The 17,514-nt window shown below is 38.7% G+C and overlaps 3 protein-coding genes across 3 annotated transcripts; all 3 read left to right on the forward strand.

Annotated features, from left to right (window-relative positions):
* Positions 1–904: 904 nt before the first annotated feature.
* On the forward strand, positions 905–4,473 carry LOC113592359 (extracellular calcium-sensing receptor-like). Its single transcript, XM_035525121.1, has 6 exons — positions 905–1,119; positions 1,258–1,549; positions 1,727–2,521; positions 2,620–2,847; positions 2,960–3,083; positions 3,563–4,473. Exons 1-6 carry the CDS (start codon positions 905–907, stop codon positions 4,471–4,473), a joined length of 2,565 nt encoding a protein of 854 aa, XP_035381014.1.
* Positions 4,474–9,595: 5,122 nt separating this feature from the next.
* Positions 9,596–12,494, forward strand: LOC113592363 (extracellular calcium-sensing receptor-like). Its single transcript, XM_035525185.1, has 5 exons — positions 9,596–9,904; positions 10,061–10,867; positions 10,976–11,203; positions 11,302–11,425; positions 11,593–12,494. The coding sequence occupies exons 1-5, from the start codon at positions 9,644–9,646 to the stop codon at positions 12,492–12,494; spliced, it is 2,322 nt and encodes a 773-aa protein (XP_035381078.1). The 5' UTR covers positions 9,596–9,643.
* A 1,793-nt stretch (positions 12,495–14,287) lies between these two features.
* LOC113592358 (extracellular calcium-sensing receptor-like) lies at positions 14,288–17,514 on the forward strand. The gene is made up of 6 exons (XM_027033228.2): positions 14,288–14,391; positions 14,651–14,942; positions 15,107–15,922; positions 15,996–16,223; positions 16,334–16,457; positions 16,607–17,514. Exons 2-6 carry the CDS (start codon positions 14,685–14,687, stop codon positions 17,512–17,514), a joined length of 2,334 nt encoding a protein of 777 aa, XP_026889029.2. The 5' UTR covers positions 14,288–14,391; positions 14,651–14,684.

The following is a 17,514-nucleotide window of genomic DNA, read 5'->3' on the forward strand; positions in this document are numbered from 1 at the left end:
TTCATCTCAACTTACACTGACAAGTCCATATCTAAAAGAAATTTAAAAGACAATGATCTCTTATGTTATTATTTATCAAATTACCAAGGCAAATAGGGAGGTACTAAGGCAATGGCTGCAGAAATGTGTCAGAAGTTAAATATTTAAAGTACTTTACAAATAATAGTAAGAACACGCTATCAAAAGTATTGCCACTAAGACAAGCCTGTAATCTCAAAAGACTTTAAATTTGGCATGTATTTATGTCATGTTTCTGGCCAAAAAAGAAAGCCACAACACAAATAGCTTTAAAAAGCCTAACAGCTTACAAAGTCACAACACTAACATCTTAAAAGCAAACAAACAAAACCAAGTCCCTTTATTGGTTTATTGTTGTGCTGGTGTTATATCTACAACTGCTAATTCCTAGAAGGCCAGTATTCAGAATACATTCTTCTCAAACCTTTTGCAAACTGTGAAAAAAAGAATACTATCATAACTGTGTTCCATTACTAGTATTATATAATAATTAGATAGAGAAATATGGTTTGGTTGGATATTTGATTATAAAATTATTAAGAGTGAGTGATTGTACTTGAAAAATCTGCTGGAAACAGATACCTTTGGGAATTCCCAAATGAATAAAAATTGTTAAAAGAAAAAAAAAACGAGGCAATAGGTCGAAAACTCATCATTCTCCAAATGAGACATAAGAACAGACATGAACTAAGATGCTTATGGCATGCTTTTTTTAGAATAATTGATAACTTTAGAATGTCACACCTCTTGTGAATGCGTTGTACCAGGATAATGAAGATTTGCACTGTCATGTGTATAAATACCACATGTCCTTCCATTTCTGCCAGCTGTAGCATAAGACCTGGCACACTACCTTTTAGCCACCTTTTGAACTCAAGATAAGTGAATGGAACCTGTTGTTGCACTCCTACATGTGGTAATAGCCATCATTAATTTTTCTAAAGCTAATGAGACTGCGTGTACCCTACAAGGAGAAACTGTATACCCACAGCTTTGGAAGAATGGTAACATCATAGTTGGAGGGATATTCCCCTTCCACAGCAGCTGGGAGATCAGAGATTTATCATATGTGGCAATGCCACCTCCACTTAAGTGCATGAGGTAAGCAGTATAAGTAAAGGCGTCACAGGCACTTTAACTGCATTACACTCTGTGAGAATGAATAACACAGTGATATAGCTTTGTATGAATCCTAATATGTTTCTGTGTTTCTTTAACAAGTAGCATTTCTTTAACAAGTCTTGATTTCAGAGCCTTCCAGTATTCACAGTCCTTGATCTTTGCAATAGAGGAGATCAACAACAGTTCCTCTTTACTGCCTGGTGTCTCATTGGGCTATAAGATCTATGACACCTGTAGTTCCATGGCAATGGGAGTTAAAGTTGCTATGGCACTTATTAATGGAAATGTGAACTCAGGTCTTGGTGAGCCCTGCACAAAGCCAGACCAAGTACAAGCCATAATAGGGGACACAGCCTCATCCCCATGCATGGCCATTGCCAAGAGTATTGGACCTTTCAGCGTACCCATAGTAAGTATATAATTTACATATCAATGTTATACCTATTGCAATTGGAAATTACCACAACATTTGTGAGTAGTAGCACAACCACAAACATTACGTTGTGCTTTTATTGGCTTTTGAACACAGCTAAGATTGAGATGCTAGAAAGCAATGTTTGGGATAATGATATCAATTTGTATTTAGATCAGTCACTTTGCCACCTGTGAATGCCTCAGTGACAAAAAGAAATATCCTTCATTTCTGCGCACTATTCCCAGTGATTATTACCAGAGCAGAGCTCTGGCAGAAATGGTAAGGCACTTTGACTGGACCTGGGTAGGTGCAATAAGATCTGATGATGACTATGGCAACAGTGGTATGGCTACTTTTACTAAAGTTGCAGAGCAGTTAGGAGTCTGCTTAGAATATTCCCTTCCATTTGTTAGAACCTACTCAAAAGAAAAAACTATGAGAATCATTGAGCAGATAAAAAGCTCCACTTCTCGAGTGATAGTGGCATTTCTTGTTCATTGGGACTTTGAGATGCTGCTGCATGCATTTTTTGAGCACAATATCACTGGATACCAGTTGGTGGGTACCGAAAGCTGGATCTCTGATTCAGCTGTAGCCACACTGGATAAGAACAACATATTACAAGGGGCCATAGGGCTAGCTATCCCTAAAACAAAGGTGACAGGTCTAAAGGACTTCATTCTAGATATCAATCCACTGAAATCTTCTGGCACTGCCATTTTCAATAAATTCTGGGAAGCTCTGTTTAAATGTAAATACATTACCCAGAATGACTCAGGGGATACAAGAATGTGCACAGGTAAAGAGAAACTGTCTGATGTGGAAAACACATTCACAGACATGTCACTCCTGCCAATTTTCAGTAACGTGTATAAAGGGGTATATGCTGTTGCCCATACACTGCATGACCTTCTTGGTTGCCAAAACAATTTATGTCCTACAAAGAAGCAGCCTGATCCTCTCACAGTAAGTAAATAGTATGCTCTTATAATTTGACCTTAGAGTTGTGTCGTATACAGAGTACTAATTAAAATGCAATTAAAAAACAAACTCTATTTTTTCAGTTTCTAGAACACCTTAAAAGGGTACGTTTTAAAACTAAAGATGGTGAAGAAGTTTATTTTGATAAAAATGGTGACCCAGCTGCAAGATATGAGATAATAAACTGGCAAAGAAGTAAAGAACATCAACATGAATTTGTCACTGTTGGATTTTATGACTCCTCTTTTCCTGCTCACAATCGATTAGCAGTAAACATGACCACAATTATGTGGGCACAAAGTAGCAATCATGTGAGTATATTTCAACAATGAAAACAGCAATCCTTCAGCACAGCCACTTTGTTTGGAGTAATTACTTAAATATGAACAATTTAAATTGGAAATTGTGTCATTGAATCATTAGGTGCCAACATCTGTGTGCAGTGAGAGCTGCCCTCCAGGCACCAGGAAGGCTGTGCAGAAAGGAAAGCCTGTCTGCTGCTTTGATTGTATACCATGTGCTGAAGGAGAGATCAGTAATATAACAGGTAAGGGAAGAAAGAGGGAAACACACTGTTATAGCCATCACTACACTTTCCAACCTACATTTCTTGATAGCTGTGTATCTTTTAACATGTTTTTCTACGAATTTCCTTCTAGTGTTGTGACAATTTAGCATAAACCAAGTGTGACGAATTTAGCTACTGGGGAGCCATAATTCAGGACAATTGGGTGATTTCCCTATTTAAACAAATTTTTTATACACATCAGTCAACACATAACATAAAGGTTTGAATCAAGTGCATTTCATCAGGAAATCACAAAACTGTGAAACTGGTTTCATGGATTCCAGGACCAGTGTCTCACACACTTGGCCAAACTAGTGTAAAGCTCAGGAGCTTTTCCAGAGGTTTTTGGTGATAAGTAATTATAGCAACAAAGTTGCTTCATTAAACTGTTACATCTGTCTATTATTTCCCCTGCAATTACAATAACACTTTGTATTTCTCTTACACTTTGTTGACAGACTCCGTTACATGTGAACAATGCCATAAAGAATATTGGTCAAATCCACACAGAGATAAATGTGTAAAGAAGGAAATTGAGTATTTGTCTTATGAAGAAATTATGGGAATTTCACTAACAACCATTTCAATTGTTGGTGCATTTATGACAATAATAATAGCAATCATTTTCTATAGATATAAAAATACCCCAATAGTCAAAGCCAACAACTCAGAGCTGAGCTTCCTGCTGCTCTTCTCTCTGACTCTGTGTTTCCTCTGTTCACTTACTTTCATTGGTCAACCCTCCGAGTGGTCCTGTATGCTGCGTCACACAGCGTTTGGTATCACCTTTGTCCTCTGCATCTCCTGTGTTCTGGGGAAAACAATAGTGGTGTTAATGGCCTTCAGGGCTACACTTCCAGGCAGTAATGTCATGAAATGGTTTGGGCCTCCACAGCAGAGACTCAGTGTTCTTGCTTTCACTCTCATACAGGTCCTTATTTGTCTGCTTTGGTTAACAATTTCCCCTCCTTTTCCCTTCAAAAATCTAAAGCACAACAAGGAAAAGATCATCTTGGAATGTGGTTTAGGTTCACCTATAGGCTTCTGGGCTGTGCTAGGTTATATTGGGCTCTTGGCCATTTTGTGTTTTGTTTTGGCTTTTCTGACTCGGAAGTTACCTGATAACTTTAATGAAGCCAAATTCATCACCTTCAGCATGCTCATATTCTGTGCAGTTTGGATCACCTTTATTCCAGCTTACGTCAGCTCCCCTGGAAAATTCACTGTAGCTGTGGAGATATTTGCTATATTGGCCTCCAGCTTTGCTTTCCTGTTCTGCATCTTTCTCCCAAAATGTTATATAATTTTATTAAAACCAGAGAAGAATTCTAAACGACATATGATGGGCAAGATTCCTTTAAAACCATAGAATTATTCTTAAAGTCTGTATTTGCTTCTTGCGAATGAACTTTTAAACCTTTTGCAGTTTGTCATTATAATGTATTAGTTTAAATTTTGAGAACTAAGCCTTTTTGATGAAGCTGCAAAACCATTTCTTATGATGGAGAAATAAAAGAACTACAGAAAAAAATGTAAATGTATTAAGTTAATTGTAAAATCTTTATCAATATTTAGCAATTTAGCATCATGATCTGATTGCATTGTTTCACATCAACTTCACATGTACAAAAAAGTGTATGTACTTAGGTTTTTGGGGGGTTTTTTGGAGGGGGGGGGGGGGAGGGGTGTGCAACCATATAGTCATAGATAACTGGACTCCATTCAAGGGGAAGCCTGGCCTTTTGGGGTGAAATGGTATCTCCACCTACAATCTGTGATCTCACACTCAAAATCTTCCACCTACTTAACAGATCCATTGCTCATACCATTTCATAAAGAAATTCTACCTGAAGTGATAGAACCTGTAGAAATAAGCTCCTTGAAAATTGGCTACATACCTAAACCATTCAGATTAGTAGTAATCAGACCACTTATCAAAAAATCAACCTGTCAGCTGTTAAATTACAGGCCGATCTCAAACCTTCCCTTTATTTTCAAGATTTTCCAAGAAACAAACTGTAGCTCAGCAGCTAAGCTCACACCTGAATCAGAACCAAATACATTAAGTCTTTCAGTCAAGGTCATTCTTGTGCACACATACATCACCAAACACCAGACAAGCACTTCTAGAAAATTGGAAGAGACATTCATTGCTTATTTCTTTATTTTTATGATTCATTTTACTATTCATTTCTCTCACTACTTATTTTGCTCTTTACTGTTTATATTGTTGCTATTGTAGTGTCTGTTGTTGTCCAGAGGAAGATGCCCCCCCACCCTTTGAGTCTTGGTTCCTCTCAAGGTTTCTTGCTCATACTCTAGGGGTTTTTTGGTTGCCACTGTCACCTTTGGCTTGCTCACTGGAGGCTTGGACTCAGAAATCTGTAAAGCTGCTTTGTAGCAATGGCTGCTGTAATAAGCACTATATAAATAAATATGACATTGACTTATATTGGTCTAAACATTTGAACATGCACATGACAATTTAAAACATGAAATGCAACTGAACTCCCTATGTGTTATTGCGCCATTAAGGTTTCATCTTAAATCACCAAGTTCATTCGAAATAGCCTTCAGCCAACTTTGCAAAGTGGTCCAACTATGATTTATTCACAATGAATTGATTAATTTCTGTAGCCAGACCAGAGGTTCTCAAGTCTTTGGGAATCTGCAGTTTTGTTCCAGCTCCAAAACACTCTAGCAAGGTAATCAAGAGTCCTATAGCTCTTGATTACCAAGTCCATGTGTATGAGCCACCTCCATAACCATTAGGACTGCAAGAGGCCCTACAGTCTTTATATACATGTGGTATATACCATGTATACAGTAACAGCCACAGGGTATTAGTATCAGGTTTCACCACCATCTGTTCAGTAGGCTAGCATCCCCAGTCCACAGATGCTCCTGTGTCCCTTTTAGCTCTCCATCAACAATGGCCACACAAGTACTTCTTCAACAAGTGATTACACAACCAAAAATTCAGATACAGCCTCCTGCAATGCAGCTGTCACTTCTTGCATAAGTATTAATGGTTTAGCTGTCCAGTCTGGGAGATGACACCAATTGGCTTTTCAGCTGTATCAACCATATCTATGTGCTTTGCCACCAAGTATCATCCTCTATGCACCAAGCACCCACCAATTCCATAGTATCATTATCATTATCTAATCCAGTTCATATGCTCACATCTGGTCTCTAGACAGGTAATGTTTGGGGGTTTTGTCATACTGCCCAACTCTCTACCACACTACACTACCCAGCAGCCCGTTCATCATCCAGCCAACAACTCAGCCAATCAGGGATGTTCAATCAGATTGTCATCACCGGAGTACTGAATTCACCTGTGTGTTCAGAGAATTGAATATGAGACTGTTTCAAGCTTTCATTCATTGCAAAGTATTGCCTCTAGACTTTCTATGCATACTGAGTGTTATTTTCTTTGACTATCTTCCTGTGTACCGTACCCTGACTTTTTCTTTCTCATTGCCGATTTTGCCTAACCCCCTTTTGGATTTACTACCTGGTTTTTGCATTGCTCTTCTGGTTTTGGACACAGACTTTGATCTCTCTATGATTTGGAATTCCCCTTATTTTGCTCTTTTGATTTCGAGATATTCTGCTACCAGCAATTGGAACATTAATAAAGTTCTTATTCTATATCTGGGAGTGTCTAATTCTGCCTTGCCCGTCACAGGTTTTTTGGTCTTTTTTTTTTCTAATTTCTTTTCAATGTTTTTCTATTTAATGAATTGTTTTTAGTGTTATTATTATATTTTCTATTTAAATAAATATTATATTTTAGTTTTATATTACTTTTTGTCTTTTATTTTTCAAAAACCTTATTGATGTGATTGATCTCAAAATGTAATAATATTTATTACATACTTCTATTATATATGTATAAAGCACTTTGAAAAGTAATATATAAATAAATATATAGTGGTTAAGTTACTCGACTTGTAATTGGAACCACCCCCAATTTGCCAGTGTTGGGCCCCTGAGCAAGGTCATTAACCCCCAGTTGTTCAAGTTATTTGTCATAATTGTAAGATGCTTTGTTTAAAAGACTTAGTCAAATGCCGTAAATGTAAACTTGGATTCATTTGCCTGTTTTCATATGGTAGCTGGCCATATGGAGGTGAAGTCATTAGAAGCCCCTCATAGTGACCCAAAGCCTCCCACTAGCACCTCTCTCAACAGCCCTAAGATGCAAGGACTCAACTCTCCCATCCCTTCAAAAAAGAAAAAAAGGAGGGAAAGAAGAGAAACGGAACTCCTCCCATCCCCTCCTGTATAGTAGAGCCAGTCCTCCAAGAGGATTCGTTCTGTCCCTGCCCAAAGGTGGAGCCTGTACTACAAATTGGCCCTGCCTGGCGAAGGAAGAGTATCCTGAGGGGTTCAAGGAGGATCCAGGGGATTCTGTGTCGGACGCTATGGTGGTCCACCAGTTCTTCATGGACCAGTATGATGAAAGCAATGCTGAGGGCAGGAGTTCTACTGCGACCCTCTGTCGGACGCTGGAGCCGATCGCTCGGTTGCTTCTCATCAATTCCCCTGGAGTCTCTTTTGGATGCGGAGTCAGAGAAAGCTGTGGACTCCTGCATGGAGGTGGAAGCCTCACCTGTGCCTGAGTCTACGAAAGGTGCATGCTGCTCCAGAGCCTCATAAGACCTCCAAGAAGGTGTCATCCAGCTCACTCCACTCCACAGTCTGTGCTTCACCTCACAAGTCTGCCAGAAAAGTGAAGGTCTCTTTGGTGCCCAAGCCTGTTTATCTGGCGAGCAACATCATCAAGCACTCCATGGCACATGCACCAGGAAGACGGAGGTGTTCTCACTGCCCAAGTGGGCAACAGGCTTTCCCTCCTGGACTCGTGAAACCTCGCCCCAGTCAGCGTCAGGAGGGTCGGCCAGTACCCCCTACTGGCCAGTCACAGGACCTCCACCTACCCATCCCCTAGGATCTGTTTGTCATGTTTCTGTTCCTGTCACTTTCTCCTTGCCCATCACAGTTGTTGTACCAGTCCCACAGTCCCACTTTGTCTCTGTTTCGCTTCCCGTGAGTGTGGCTGTCCGTGTCTGTCATTGTCTTGGTCACTGTTGTCATCCACTCTGTCCTGTCCATGCTGGCTTGTGTTGGGTTGCTCAGTCCTCGCTATTTGGTGTTGGTCTGGGGGCCGTGGCTGGATAGACTGGCACGCCAGGAGTTGGGCCGTTAGGAGGGGGTTCTGTGATGGCACAGCCCCCCCTCCGTTACTCATCCCCATATTCGTGTGTTTGTGTGTGTGTGTCTGTCTCCATCACCCCTATCTTGTTAATTGATCATGTGTCACACCTGTTCTTAGTTATGTTCTTTATTAGCACATGTATTTAAACCCCTGTTGTACTTTTGTCTGTTGTTGGTGTTTGACACAGTGTATTATACGTGTAACGCATTACGCTAGTGTTGGCAAGTTTTGTTATTCGCTACGTTGTTGCGGTTTAGTGTGTTTTGTCATGGAGACTTGCCTCGGCATCCTACTTCCTGTCGTCACAGTTGTTTTACTATATATGATGACTATATGTGACTGAGAAAAGTTTGTCACACAAAAGTTAAATATAAATGGCCTTTGATGATATAGTCTTCTTAAGTACTTCATCCACGTTGACAAAACTATTGCAATGATACCGAATGCAGAGATTTTAAAAAACATTTAAAATAATTAGATCAAAATTCAACAGCATAACTTAGTCAACACTATTCAACACCAAAAAGTATAATATTCTAATTGTTAAGATCTAGGACAGGTCAGCCAGTCAATATACATGTATGAAGTTAGGCATTCATGCAGTTATGTTGAAAATGGTAGCTGTCAAAATCTGTAATGGGAAAATATTTTTTGATACAAATACAATGCTAGAGCTATTTACTCTGGAAACCGTTGTTAAGACAGGGTGATGTAAGAGTTGTGTTCCAAATATGCACTGAGGCCTCCTTAGTTCCCCAATCTGGAGATCTTGGCATAATATCTTAACTCACAGGTTTCTTTCTTCATATCAGACACATTCTCTTGAGGATTGTGATGCTGTTTCTGAGCTGCAGTGGGTATATAAATGTCTGGTCTGCAGAATGAAATGACTACAGCACAAGCTGCCATGCTTCTCTTTAAGACACTCTTAATGGTCCTGCTTACCCAGGCAGAAGAGCCTATCTGCAGGCTACAGAGTCATGTGGAGCAGCCTGAACTTCAAGCAGATGGAGAGCTAATCATTGGAGGTATTTTCTCATTTCGCACTGGTCAAGATGGCTACATAGACTCCTTTCAGAGTATGCCAGAAGCCCGCCCATGCAAGGAGTATGTATTTACACGCATGAAAACTGTTGTTTACAATTGTTTTGCTTCCAAATAATGAAATTAAGAAGTACTCATTATTTCATACTTATACAAGTTGTTTCTACTTTCAGACCTGAAATACCCATCACTATGCCTAATTAGGATATTGTCTTCATTAATTATTGTCTCAAGTTTTAGTTTCAGAGAATTCCAGTTTGCACAGACAATGATATTTGCTGTGGGAGAAATAAACAAAAATCCTAATATTCTGCCTGGAGTTTCCCTGGGATACAAAATCTACAATAATTGTGGATCTATGGACATACTGAGATCCGCACTGGCCTTGGTGAGTGGGCATGAAAGCTCAAATACAAGAATAATGTGCAACTCTTATAACCCAAGAACAGTCCAAGCCATTATTGGGCATTCTGGGTCAACACCTACGATAGGCATTGCGAGGACTGTTGGAAGTTTTCATATTCCAGTGGTAAGAAAAAGATGCATTTTCCATTTCAAAATTATCATTGTAGATATAATAACAAAGCATTCATGCAAACAATGTGAATTAACTATGCATATAACGGTTGTACATAATGGTTGTTTTCAAATGCTTTATCATGGAGTATGCTGTGTGTTAAAACAGATCAGTCATTTCGCTACCTGTGCTTGCCTGAGCAGCAGAAAAGAGTTCCCCTCCTTCTTCAGGACAATTCCAAGTGATTACTACCAGAGCAGAGCACTGGCACATCTAGTCAAACACTTTGGATGGACTTGGGTGGGGGTTTTAAGTAACGCAAATGACTATGGACTGAACGGCATTGCTATGTTTATTACAGCAGCTCGTGCAGAAGGTATTTGTATTGAATACTCTGCAGATTTTGAGAGCACAAGTCCACATCAAGAGATACTCCGAATTGTGGACATCATCAAAAACTCCACATCAAAGGTGATAATAGCATTCATGTCCCACAGAGAGATTAAGGTTCTTGTGGAGGTATTACATAAACAAAGTGTTACAGGACTGCAGTGGATTGGCAGTGATGCTTGGATCACAGACAATTCCCTCACAGATAGCCTAGGACACACTTCTCTGATCGGTTCAATAGGTTTCACTGTACCCAAGGCTAAAATTCCTGGATTGGGGCACTTTTTACAAGAAGTCAGCCCCTCACAATTTCCCAACAGCATGTTTATTAAAACCTTCTGGGAAAGTGTGTTTAACTGTTCCCTACATCCAGTCATGGGTCAGAGGACATGTAATGGCGCTGAGCATTTAAAAGATGTAGAAAACCTTTTTACTGATGTGTCTGATTTGAGTTTCACCAACAATGTCTACAAGGCTGTTTATGCAGTAGCACACGCCTTGCACAATCTACTATTATGTGTGCAAAGCAATGGTTCATTTTCTAATGTAAACTGCACTGAATTTTCCAAAATAAATCCTTGGGAGGTAAGACAAGTTAACATTAATTTGGAATGTAAGGAGAAAATCAGAACAATAAAATATCCTAAAAAGTACTTAAGAAATTTGATATTAATATGCATTTTTGTGTTCAAGGTTTCAAACTCCTTGCAGAATGTAAATTTCATCACACCTCAAGGGGAAAGTGTATTTTTTGATAAAAACGGAGATTCACCAGCAAGATATGAGTTGATTAACCTGCAACGAGCCTCTGAAGGCACCATGAAAGCAGCAACAATAGGGTACTATGATGCATCTTTGCCTAAAGGCCAGCAGTTAACTATGAATGGAATACAAATTGTCTGGAAAGAGGGAAGCAAAATGGTAATATTTTGGCTCAAGTGTCTTTTTTGTCATATAGGCTCTATGACAAACTGTTAACTACAAAGTCACACTGATATGTTTTTACATGGGTTCTGGAGGTTCCAGTGTCTATGTGCAGTGAGAGCTGTCCCCCAGGTACCAGGAAGGCTGTTCAGAAAGGGAAGCCTGTCTGCTGCTTTGACTGTATACCATGTGCACCAGGAGAAATGAGCAACTCAACAGGTAGTTATAAAAAAAAAAAAAAAACCAAAAAAAAACAAAAAAAAAAACAACTAGCCACATAAATGCTAAAGAAATATTAAATTTTTTTTTTTACTGAATATGGATGGAATTATATTGCTGACATTTGCACTGCTGAGGTTTGCTAATTTTCCATCTTTTCCATTTAGATTCACTTAACTGCTTAAAATGCCCCTTGCAATATTGGTCAAACACAAAAGGAGATGCCTGTATTCCAAAAGAAGTTGAATTCTTGTCATATGAGGAAAAAATGGGGATAGTGCTTGTTCTTTTTTCTCTGGTTGGGGCCTTTTTCACTATTCTAACCAAATTTATTTTCTATTGTTTTAGAAATACTCCCATAGTTAGAGCCAACAACTCAGAGCTGAGCTTCCTGCTGCTCTTCTCTCTGACTCTGTGTTTCCTCTGTTCACTTACTTTCATTGGTCGGCCCTCTGAGTGGTCCTGTATGCTGCGTCACACAGCATTTGGTATCACCTTCGTCCTCTGCATCTCCTGTGTTCTGGGGAAAACAATAGTGGTGTTAATTGCCTTCAGGGCTACACTTCCAGGCAGTAATGTCATGAAATGGTTTGGGCCTCCACAGCAGAGACTCAGTGTTCTTGCTTTCACTCTCATACAGGTCCTTATTTGTGTGCTTTGGTTAATAATATCACCGCCATTCCCATATATGAATATGGATTATTACCAAGAAAAAATCATCCTAGAATGTAAATTAGGTTCATCCTTCGGTTTCTGGGTTGTACTGGGATACATAGGACTCCTAGCTAGTTTATGTTTTATTTTGGCATTTTTAGCACGGAAGTTGCCTGATAACTTTAATGAAGCCAAATTCATCACATTCAGCATGCTCATATTCTGTTCAGTTTGGATTGCATTTATTCCATCTTATATCAGCTCTCCTGGAAAATTTACTGTAGCTGTGGAGATATTTGCCATTTTGGCCTCAAGTTATGGTTTATTATTCTGTATTTTTATACCAAAATGCTATGTGATTTTACTAAGACCTGAAATGAACACTAAAAAGCAAGTCATGGGGAAAACCAAATGACACATCATCGTTCATGGTTCATGTCTAAATAAACACATTTGACCTAGAAACAAAGTGCATGTTTTCCATTGATAGTGGGATACATATATGAGTTGACACAAGACAAGAAACAATTTCCTGACATATGGAACATATTGATGGGTACACATAAATAGAAAGTCAAATGATTTGACATATAGAATGAAAAAACAAATTAGTATATTAGTATATAGCTGAATCCTTCCAGATTTCCTTTATTAAAATTCCAGCCTTCCAAGCCTTTCAGACTTTGTATTTCTTAGCTCTTTCATTGCCCATAGTTGTTCTATAATTTTTAACTTATGCATTTCGGGTAACATTTTCAAAATCTTTCATAATCATAAACTAATCTCATTATTTCCTTCCATTATAAGAATTATACCATTCCCTTCCTGGAGAAATTAGCAACACAGCAGGTACTACAAAATATGAATCAGATACAGGAATTACAACACACTATACAAAGAATACAAAAATAATAAATGGTAATGACAGAAAGACACACACACACACACACACACACACACACACACATACATACACACATACATACACACACACACACACACACACACACACACACACACATACACAGGTCATAATTCTGCTTTGACTACAGTGCTTTATACACATATGCAATTTTGTTATGCTGGATAAAAGTAAGAGGCCCATTAGACAACACCGATTTTGCAAAAATCCAAATTTGCTGTACTGCTCTAAAAACGATACCACTAAAAGTCAGATGCAAATTATATCAGCAAAAATACACAAGGTTGATCCTTCAAAAAGTGAATGTGGTTACACCTAAACTGCCATTGTTTCATATACACTTTAACAGCAAAAATATGGTACTTGGTTGCAAATTCTTTGAAACTGAAATCTGCCTGAAGTGTGCCACCGATAAGTATCAGCAGACACTGGGTACCTTCCCTGGTGATGCTCAGCCAGGCCTGTAACATAGTCATTTTTAGTTCCTGCTTGTTTAGGGGTCTATTTGCCTTCAGTAAGTGAAATGTATTTTAAGTGTGGTAGAAGTTAGTTAATTCACTTAGTTAGTCAGCAATTTCAATTTTGGCCCTGAAAAACCCTACTATGCAATCAGATTAGCAGTCTGCTTTGGGCCATTGTCCTGCTACAAAATAAAATGCTGCCCAATAAATTTTGAGATATTTGACTGGCTCTGAGCATTTAAAATTCATCTGCACAATTCATTATTTATCCTACTGCTATCACTGTGAGATACATATTCAATAATAACAACCAATCACCACTGGCATACTTTGACTCATGGGTAGTTTCTTTTGGTTTGTCCACACTTTGCTTTTCCATCACTTTGACACAAGTTAATCAGATATGGACAAAAATATCCTCAATTTAAATGTGTCTAAACTTTTAGTCATTTAATTTAAAATCCAATGTACTAGAGTACATAGCAAACAATAAATTGTCATTGTCTGATTACTTATGAAATCATGAAGCTGTACAAAAACTTAATTACAAGATGAAACATATATTTCATATAACATATGTTTCTAAACTATGGTATACAAATGTACACATCAGTGAGGTCATTCAGCTGCGCAAGTAAAGCCCACACCCCACATTATAGTTAACTTGGGAACCAAAAGAAGTTATATAAATGACCAAACAGAGGGCAAGGTGTTTTCTGAAGAGCAAGAATGAGTTTACTACAGACATGGCTTCTGTTCACTCTGGTGAGAGCACCTGATCCTCCCTGCAGCTCAAGAGGGCTGTCTGATCAACCTCAGCTCAGCAGAGATGGGGATGTGGTGATTGGTGGGATATTTTCCTTTCACAACAGCTGGGACCAGACAACACACACATTCACATCGGGACCACAGCAGCCAAAATGCAAGAGGTGAGGGGACATTATAGCAAAATATCCATAAAGGACTGATAAACCATCAAAAAAAGTGCTTGGCTAGTTCATGGCCAAAAGCGGTTACATTTTGTAAGCAGAACTATAATCATACAGACATAGGGTTGCTGACACCAGGAAAATTTTGGAATATCAAGAAATTTTCTTAAATTAAAATTAATAATTTTACAAATGTTTTTGTATTCAAGTTTACAGTGCTCATTCAAATGGCACCGTGACTGCATTTCTTTTCTTGTAGCCTGAGCCTCAGAGAATTTCAAAATGCCCAGACAATGTTATTTGCCATTGAAGAAATCAACAACAGGACTGATATTCTTCCTAGTGTCAATTTGGGTTATACAATCTATGACTCCTGTGGATCAGTAGAAATGGCCGTAAGAGCTTCCTTATCTTTAGTTAATGGCCATGGGAAAAACACCGCTGCAGGGTCCTGCACCAGACCTGAAACAGTTCAAGCAATCATAGCAGAAACATCATCTACTCCTACTATTGCCATCTCTGCCACAGTGGGACCTTTGCATGTGCCTGTGGTAAAACCTTTTTATTTTTGGCAAAAATCTACATATGAAAATCAATATATATGTTCAGTAATGTCTATAAAATAAATTAAAAAGCAAACACATTGAGTGTGGTCATCATCTGTTTGCTTATACTTTTAAAAAAATATATTTATGAAATGCTATGTATATTTCAGATCAGTCACTTTGCAACATGTGCATGCCTAAGTGACAGAAAAAAGCATCCATCTTTCTTCAGAACAATTCCCAGTGATTATTACCAAAGTCGAGCACTGGTCAAACTGGTCAGACATTTTGGATGGACATGGGTAGGAGCTCTGTGCAGCAACAATGACTATGGAAACAATGGTATGAACACATTTATCAATGCAGCCAAAGAAGAGGGTGTGTGTGTTGAGTTTTCTGCGGTCTTCTTCAGGACTGATCCTAGAGAGGTCATTCTAAAAATAGTGGAGACTATTAAGACCTCAAGCTCCAAAGTGATAGTAGCTTTTGTCTCATACTCTGATATGGAGGTTCTTCTAAGGGAAATAGCACTGCAGAATATCACAGGCCTACAATGGATTGGAAGTGAGTCCTGGATATCTGATATGAACATTGCCACTGCTGAATGGCAACACATTCTAAGAGGGTCCATGGGTTTTGCTATTCCTAAAGCTAAAATCAATGGCCTAGAGAAATTTCTGATTAAGCTTAAGCCATCATTTGATGCAGACCTTTACAAAGAGCTGTGGGAAACAGTATTTGAATGTATACTTCACACACAAGTAAATGTTGAGAAGAAAGACATTTGTAAAGGCAACGAAAGCCTCAATGAAGTGCAAAACCAATATACAGATGTTTCAGAGTTGCAAATCGCAAATAATGTTTACAAGGCTGTGTATGCTGTTGCTTATGCCTTGGATAAAACATATAGCTGTTCAACAAAGGAGAATGGACAAGAACATACTATTGCATGTACCAACGCAACAAATAACCACCAGCCTTGGAAGGTATGTCTAATAGCCTGTTTAGAATATTTTTTAAAATTTGGCTCTAAAAAGTTTGAATTTTAATTGTATTTAGGTGCTCAGTGAGCTGAAGAAGCTCCATTTCTTCACTACAACTAATGAGGAGGTATACTTTGATGAGAACGGAGACCCAGCAGCAAGGTATGACCTCTTGAACTGGCAGCAAGGCAAAGATGGTAAAACAGTATTTGTTAAAGTGGGCTTCTACGATGCCTCCTTGCAAGCACATCTTCAGCTTTCATTTAACAATATCACTATCATCTGGGCCCATGACCAACACCAGGTAACCGTTAAAAATACCAAAAATATCAAACATAGTAATCATGTTTGCAGACATTCTGCATTCTAGCTTGAGAACATAATGATTATAGTGCAAATGATCATGGTTTGTAGGTACCAGTGTCTGTGTGCAGTGAGAGCTGTCCTGCAGGCTCCAGGAAGGCTGTGCAGAAAGGAAAGCCTGTGTGTTGTTATGACTGTATACCATGTGCAGAGGGAGAAATTAGTAATTTGACAGGTATAATGAAGGTTAACATTTCACTCTTACAGACAAGAGTCATAACAATCTACAAAGCAAAAGCCTTATGGAAAGAGAACTGATTAAAAAAAAAAAGAGTTTACTGAATGTTAGTGTAATGTTGATTATTTTCTGTTTCACATCTCCAGATTCAGCAACTTGCATGAAGTGCCCACCTGAACTCTGGTCTAATTATAAGAAAGATAAATGTATATCAAAACTGGTGGAATTCCTGTCATTTGAGGAAATAATGGGAATTATTCTAGTGTTGTTTTCTTTGTTAGGAATATGTTTCACCATGGGCATTACTGTGGTTTTCTTTACACACAAGGACACACCCATTGTCAGAGCCAACAACTCAGAGCTGAGCTTCCTATTGCTCTTCTCTCTGACTCTTTGTTTCCTCTGTTCACTTACTTTCATTGGTCAGCCCTCCGAGTGGTCCTGTATGCTGCGTCACACAGCGTTTGGGATCACCTTCGTCCTCTGCATCTCCTGTGTTCTGGGGAAAACAATAGTGGTGTTAATGGCCTTCAGGGCTACACTTCCAGGAAAAAATATCATGAAATGGTTTGGGCCTGCACAGCAGAGACTCAGTGTTCTTGCTTTCACTCTAATACAGGTCCTTATTTGTGTGCTTTGGTTAACAATTTCCCCTCCTTTCCCCTATAAGAACATGAATTATTACAAGGAAAAGATCATATTAGAATGTAACTTGGGCTCAGTTGTAGGCTTCTGGGCTGTACTGGGTTATATAGGATTCCTGTCCTTCTTGTGCTTTGTTTTGGCTTTTCTGGCTCGGAAGTTGCCTGATAACTTTAATGAAGCCAAACTGATTGCATTCAGCATGCTCATATTCTGTGTAGTTTGGATCACCTTTATTCCAGCTTATGTCAGCTCTCCTGGAAAATTCACTGTAGCTGTGGAGATATTTGCTATATTGGCTTCTAGTTTTGGTTTACTAATCTGCATATTTCTCCCAAAGTGTTACATAATCATACTAAAACCAGAGAAGAACACTAAACAGCAAATTATGAGTAAAGCACAAGTGAAATAA

Source organism: Electrophorus electricus, chromosome 4 (genome assembly GCF_013358815.1).
Source record: "Electrophorus electricus isolate fEleEle1 chromosome 4, fEleEle1.pri, whole genome shotgun sequence".
NCBI lineage: Eukaryota > Metazoa > Chordata > Actinopteri > Gymnotiformes > Gymnotidae > Electrophorus > Electrophorus electricus.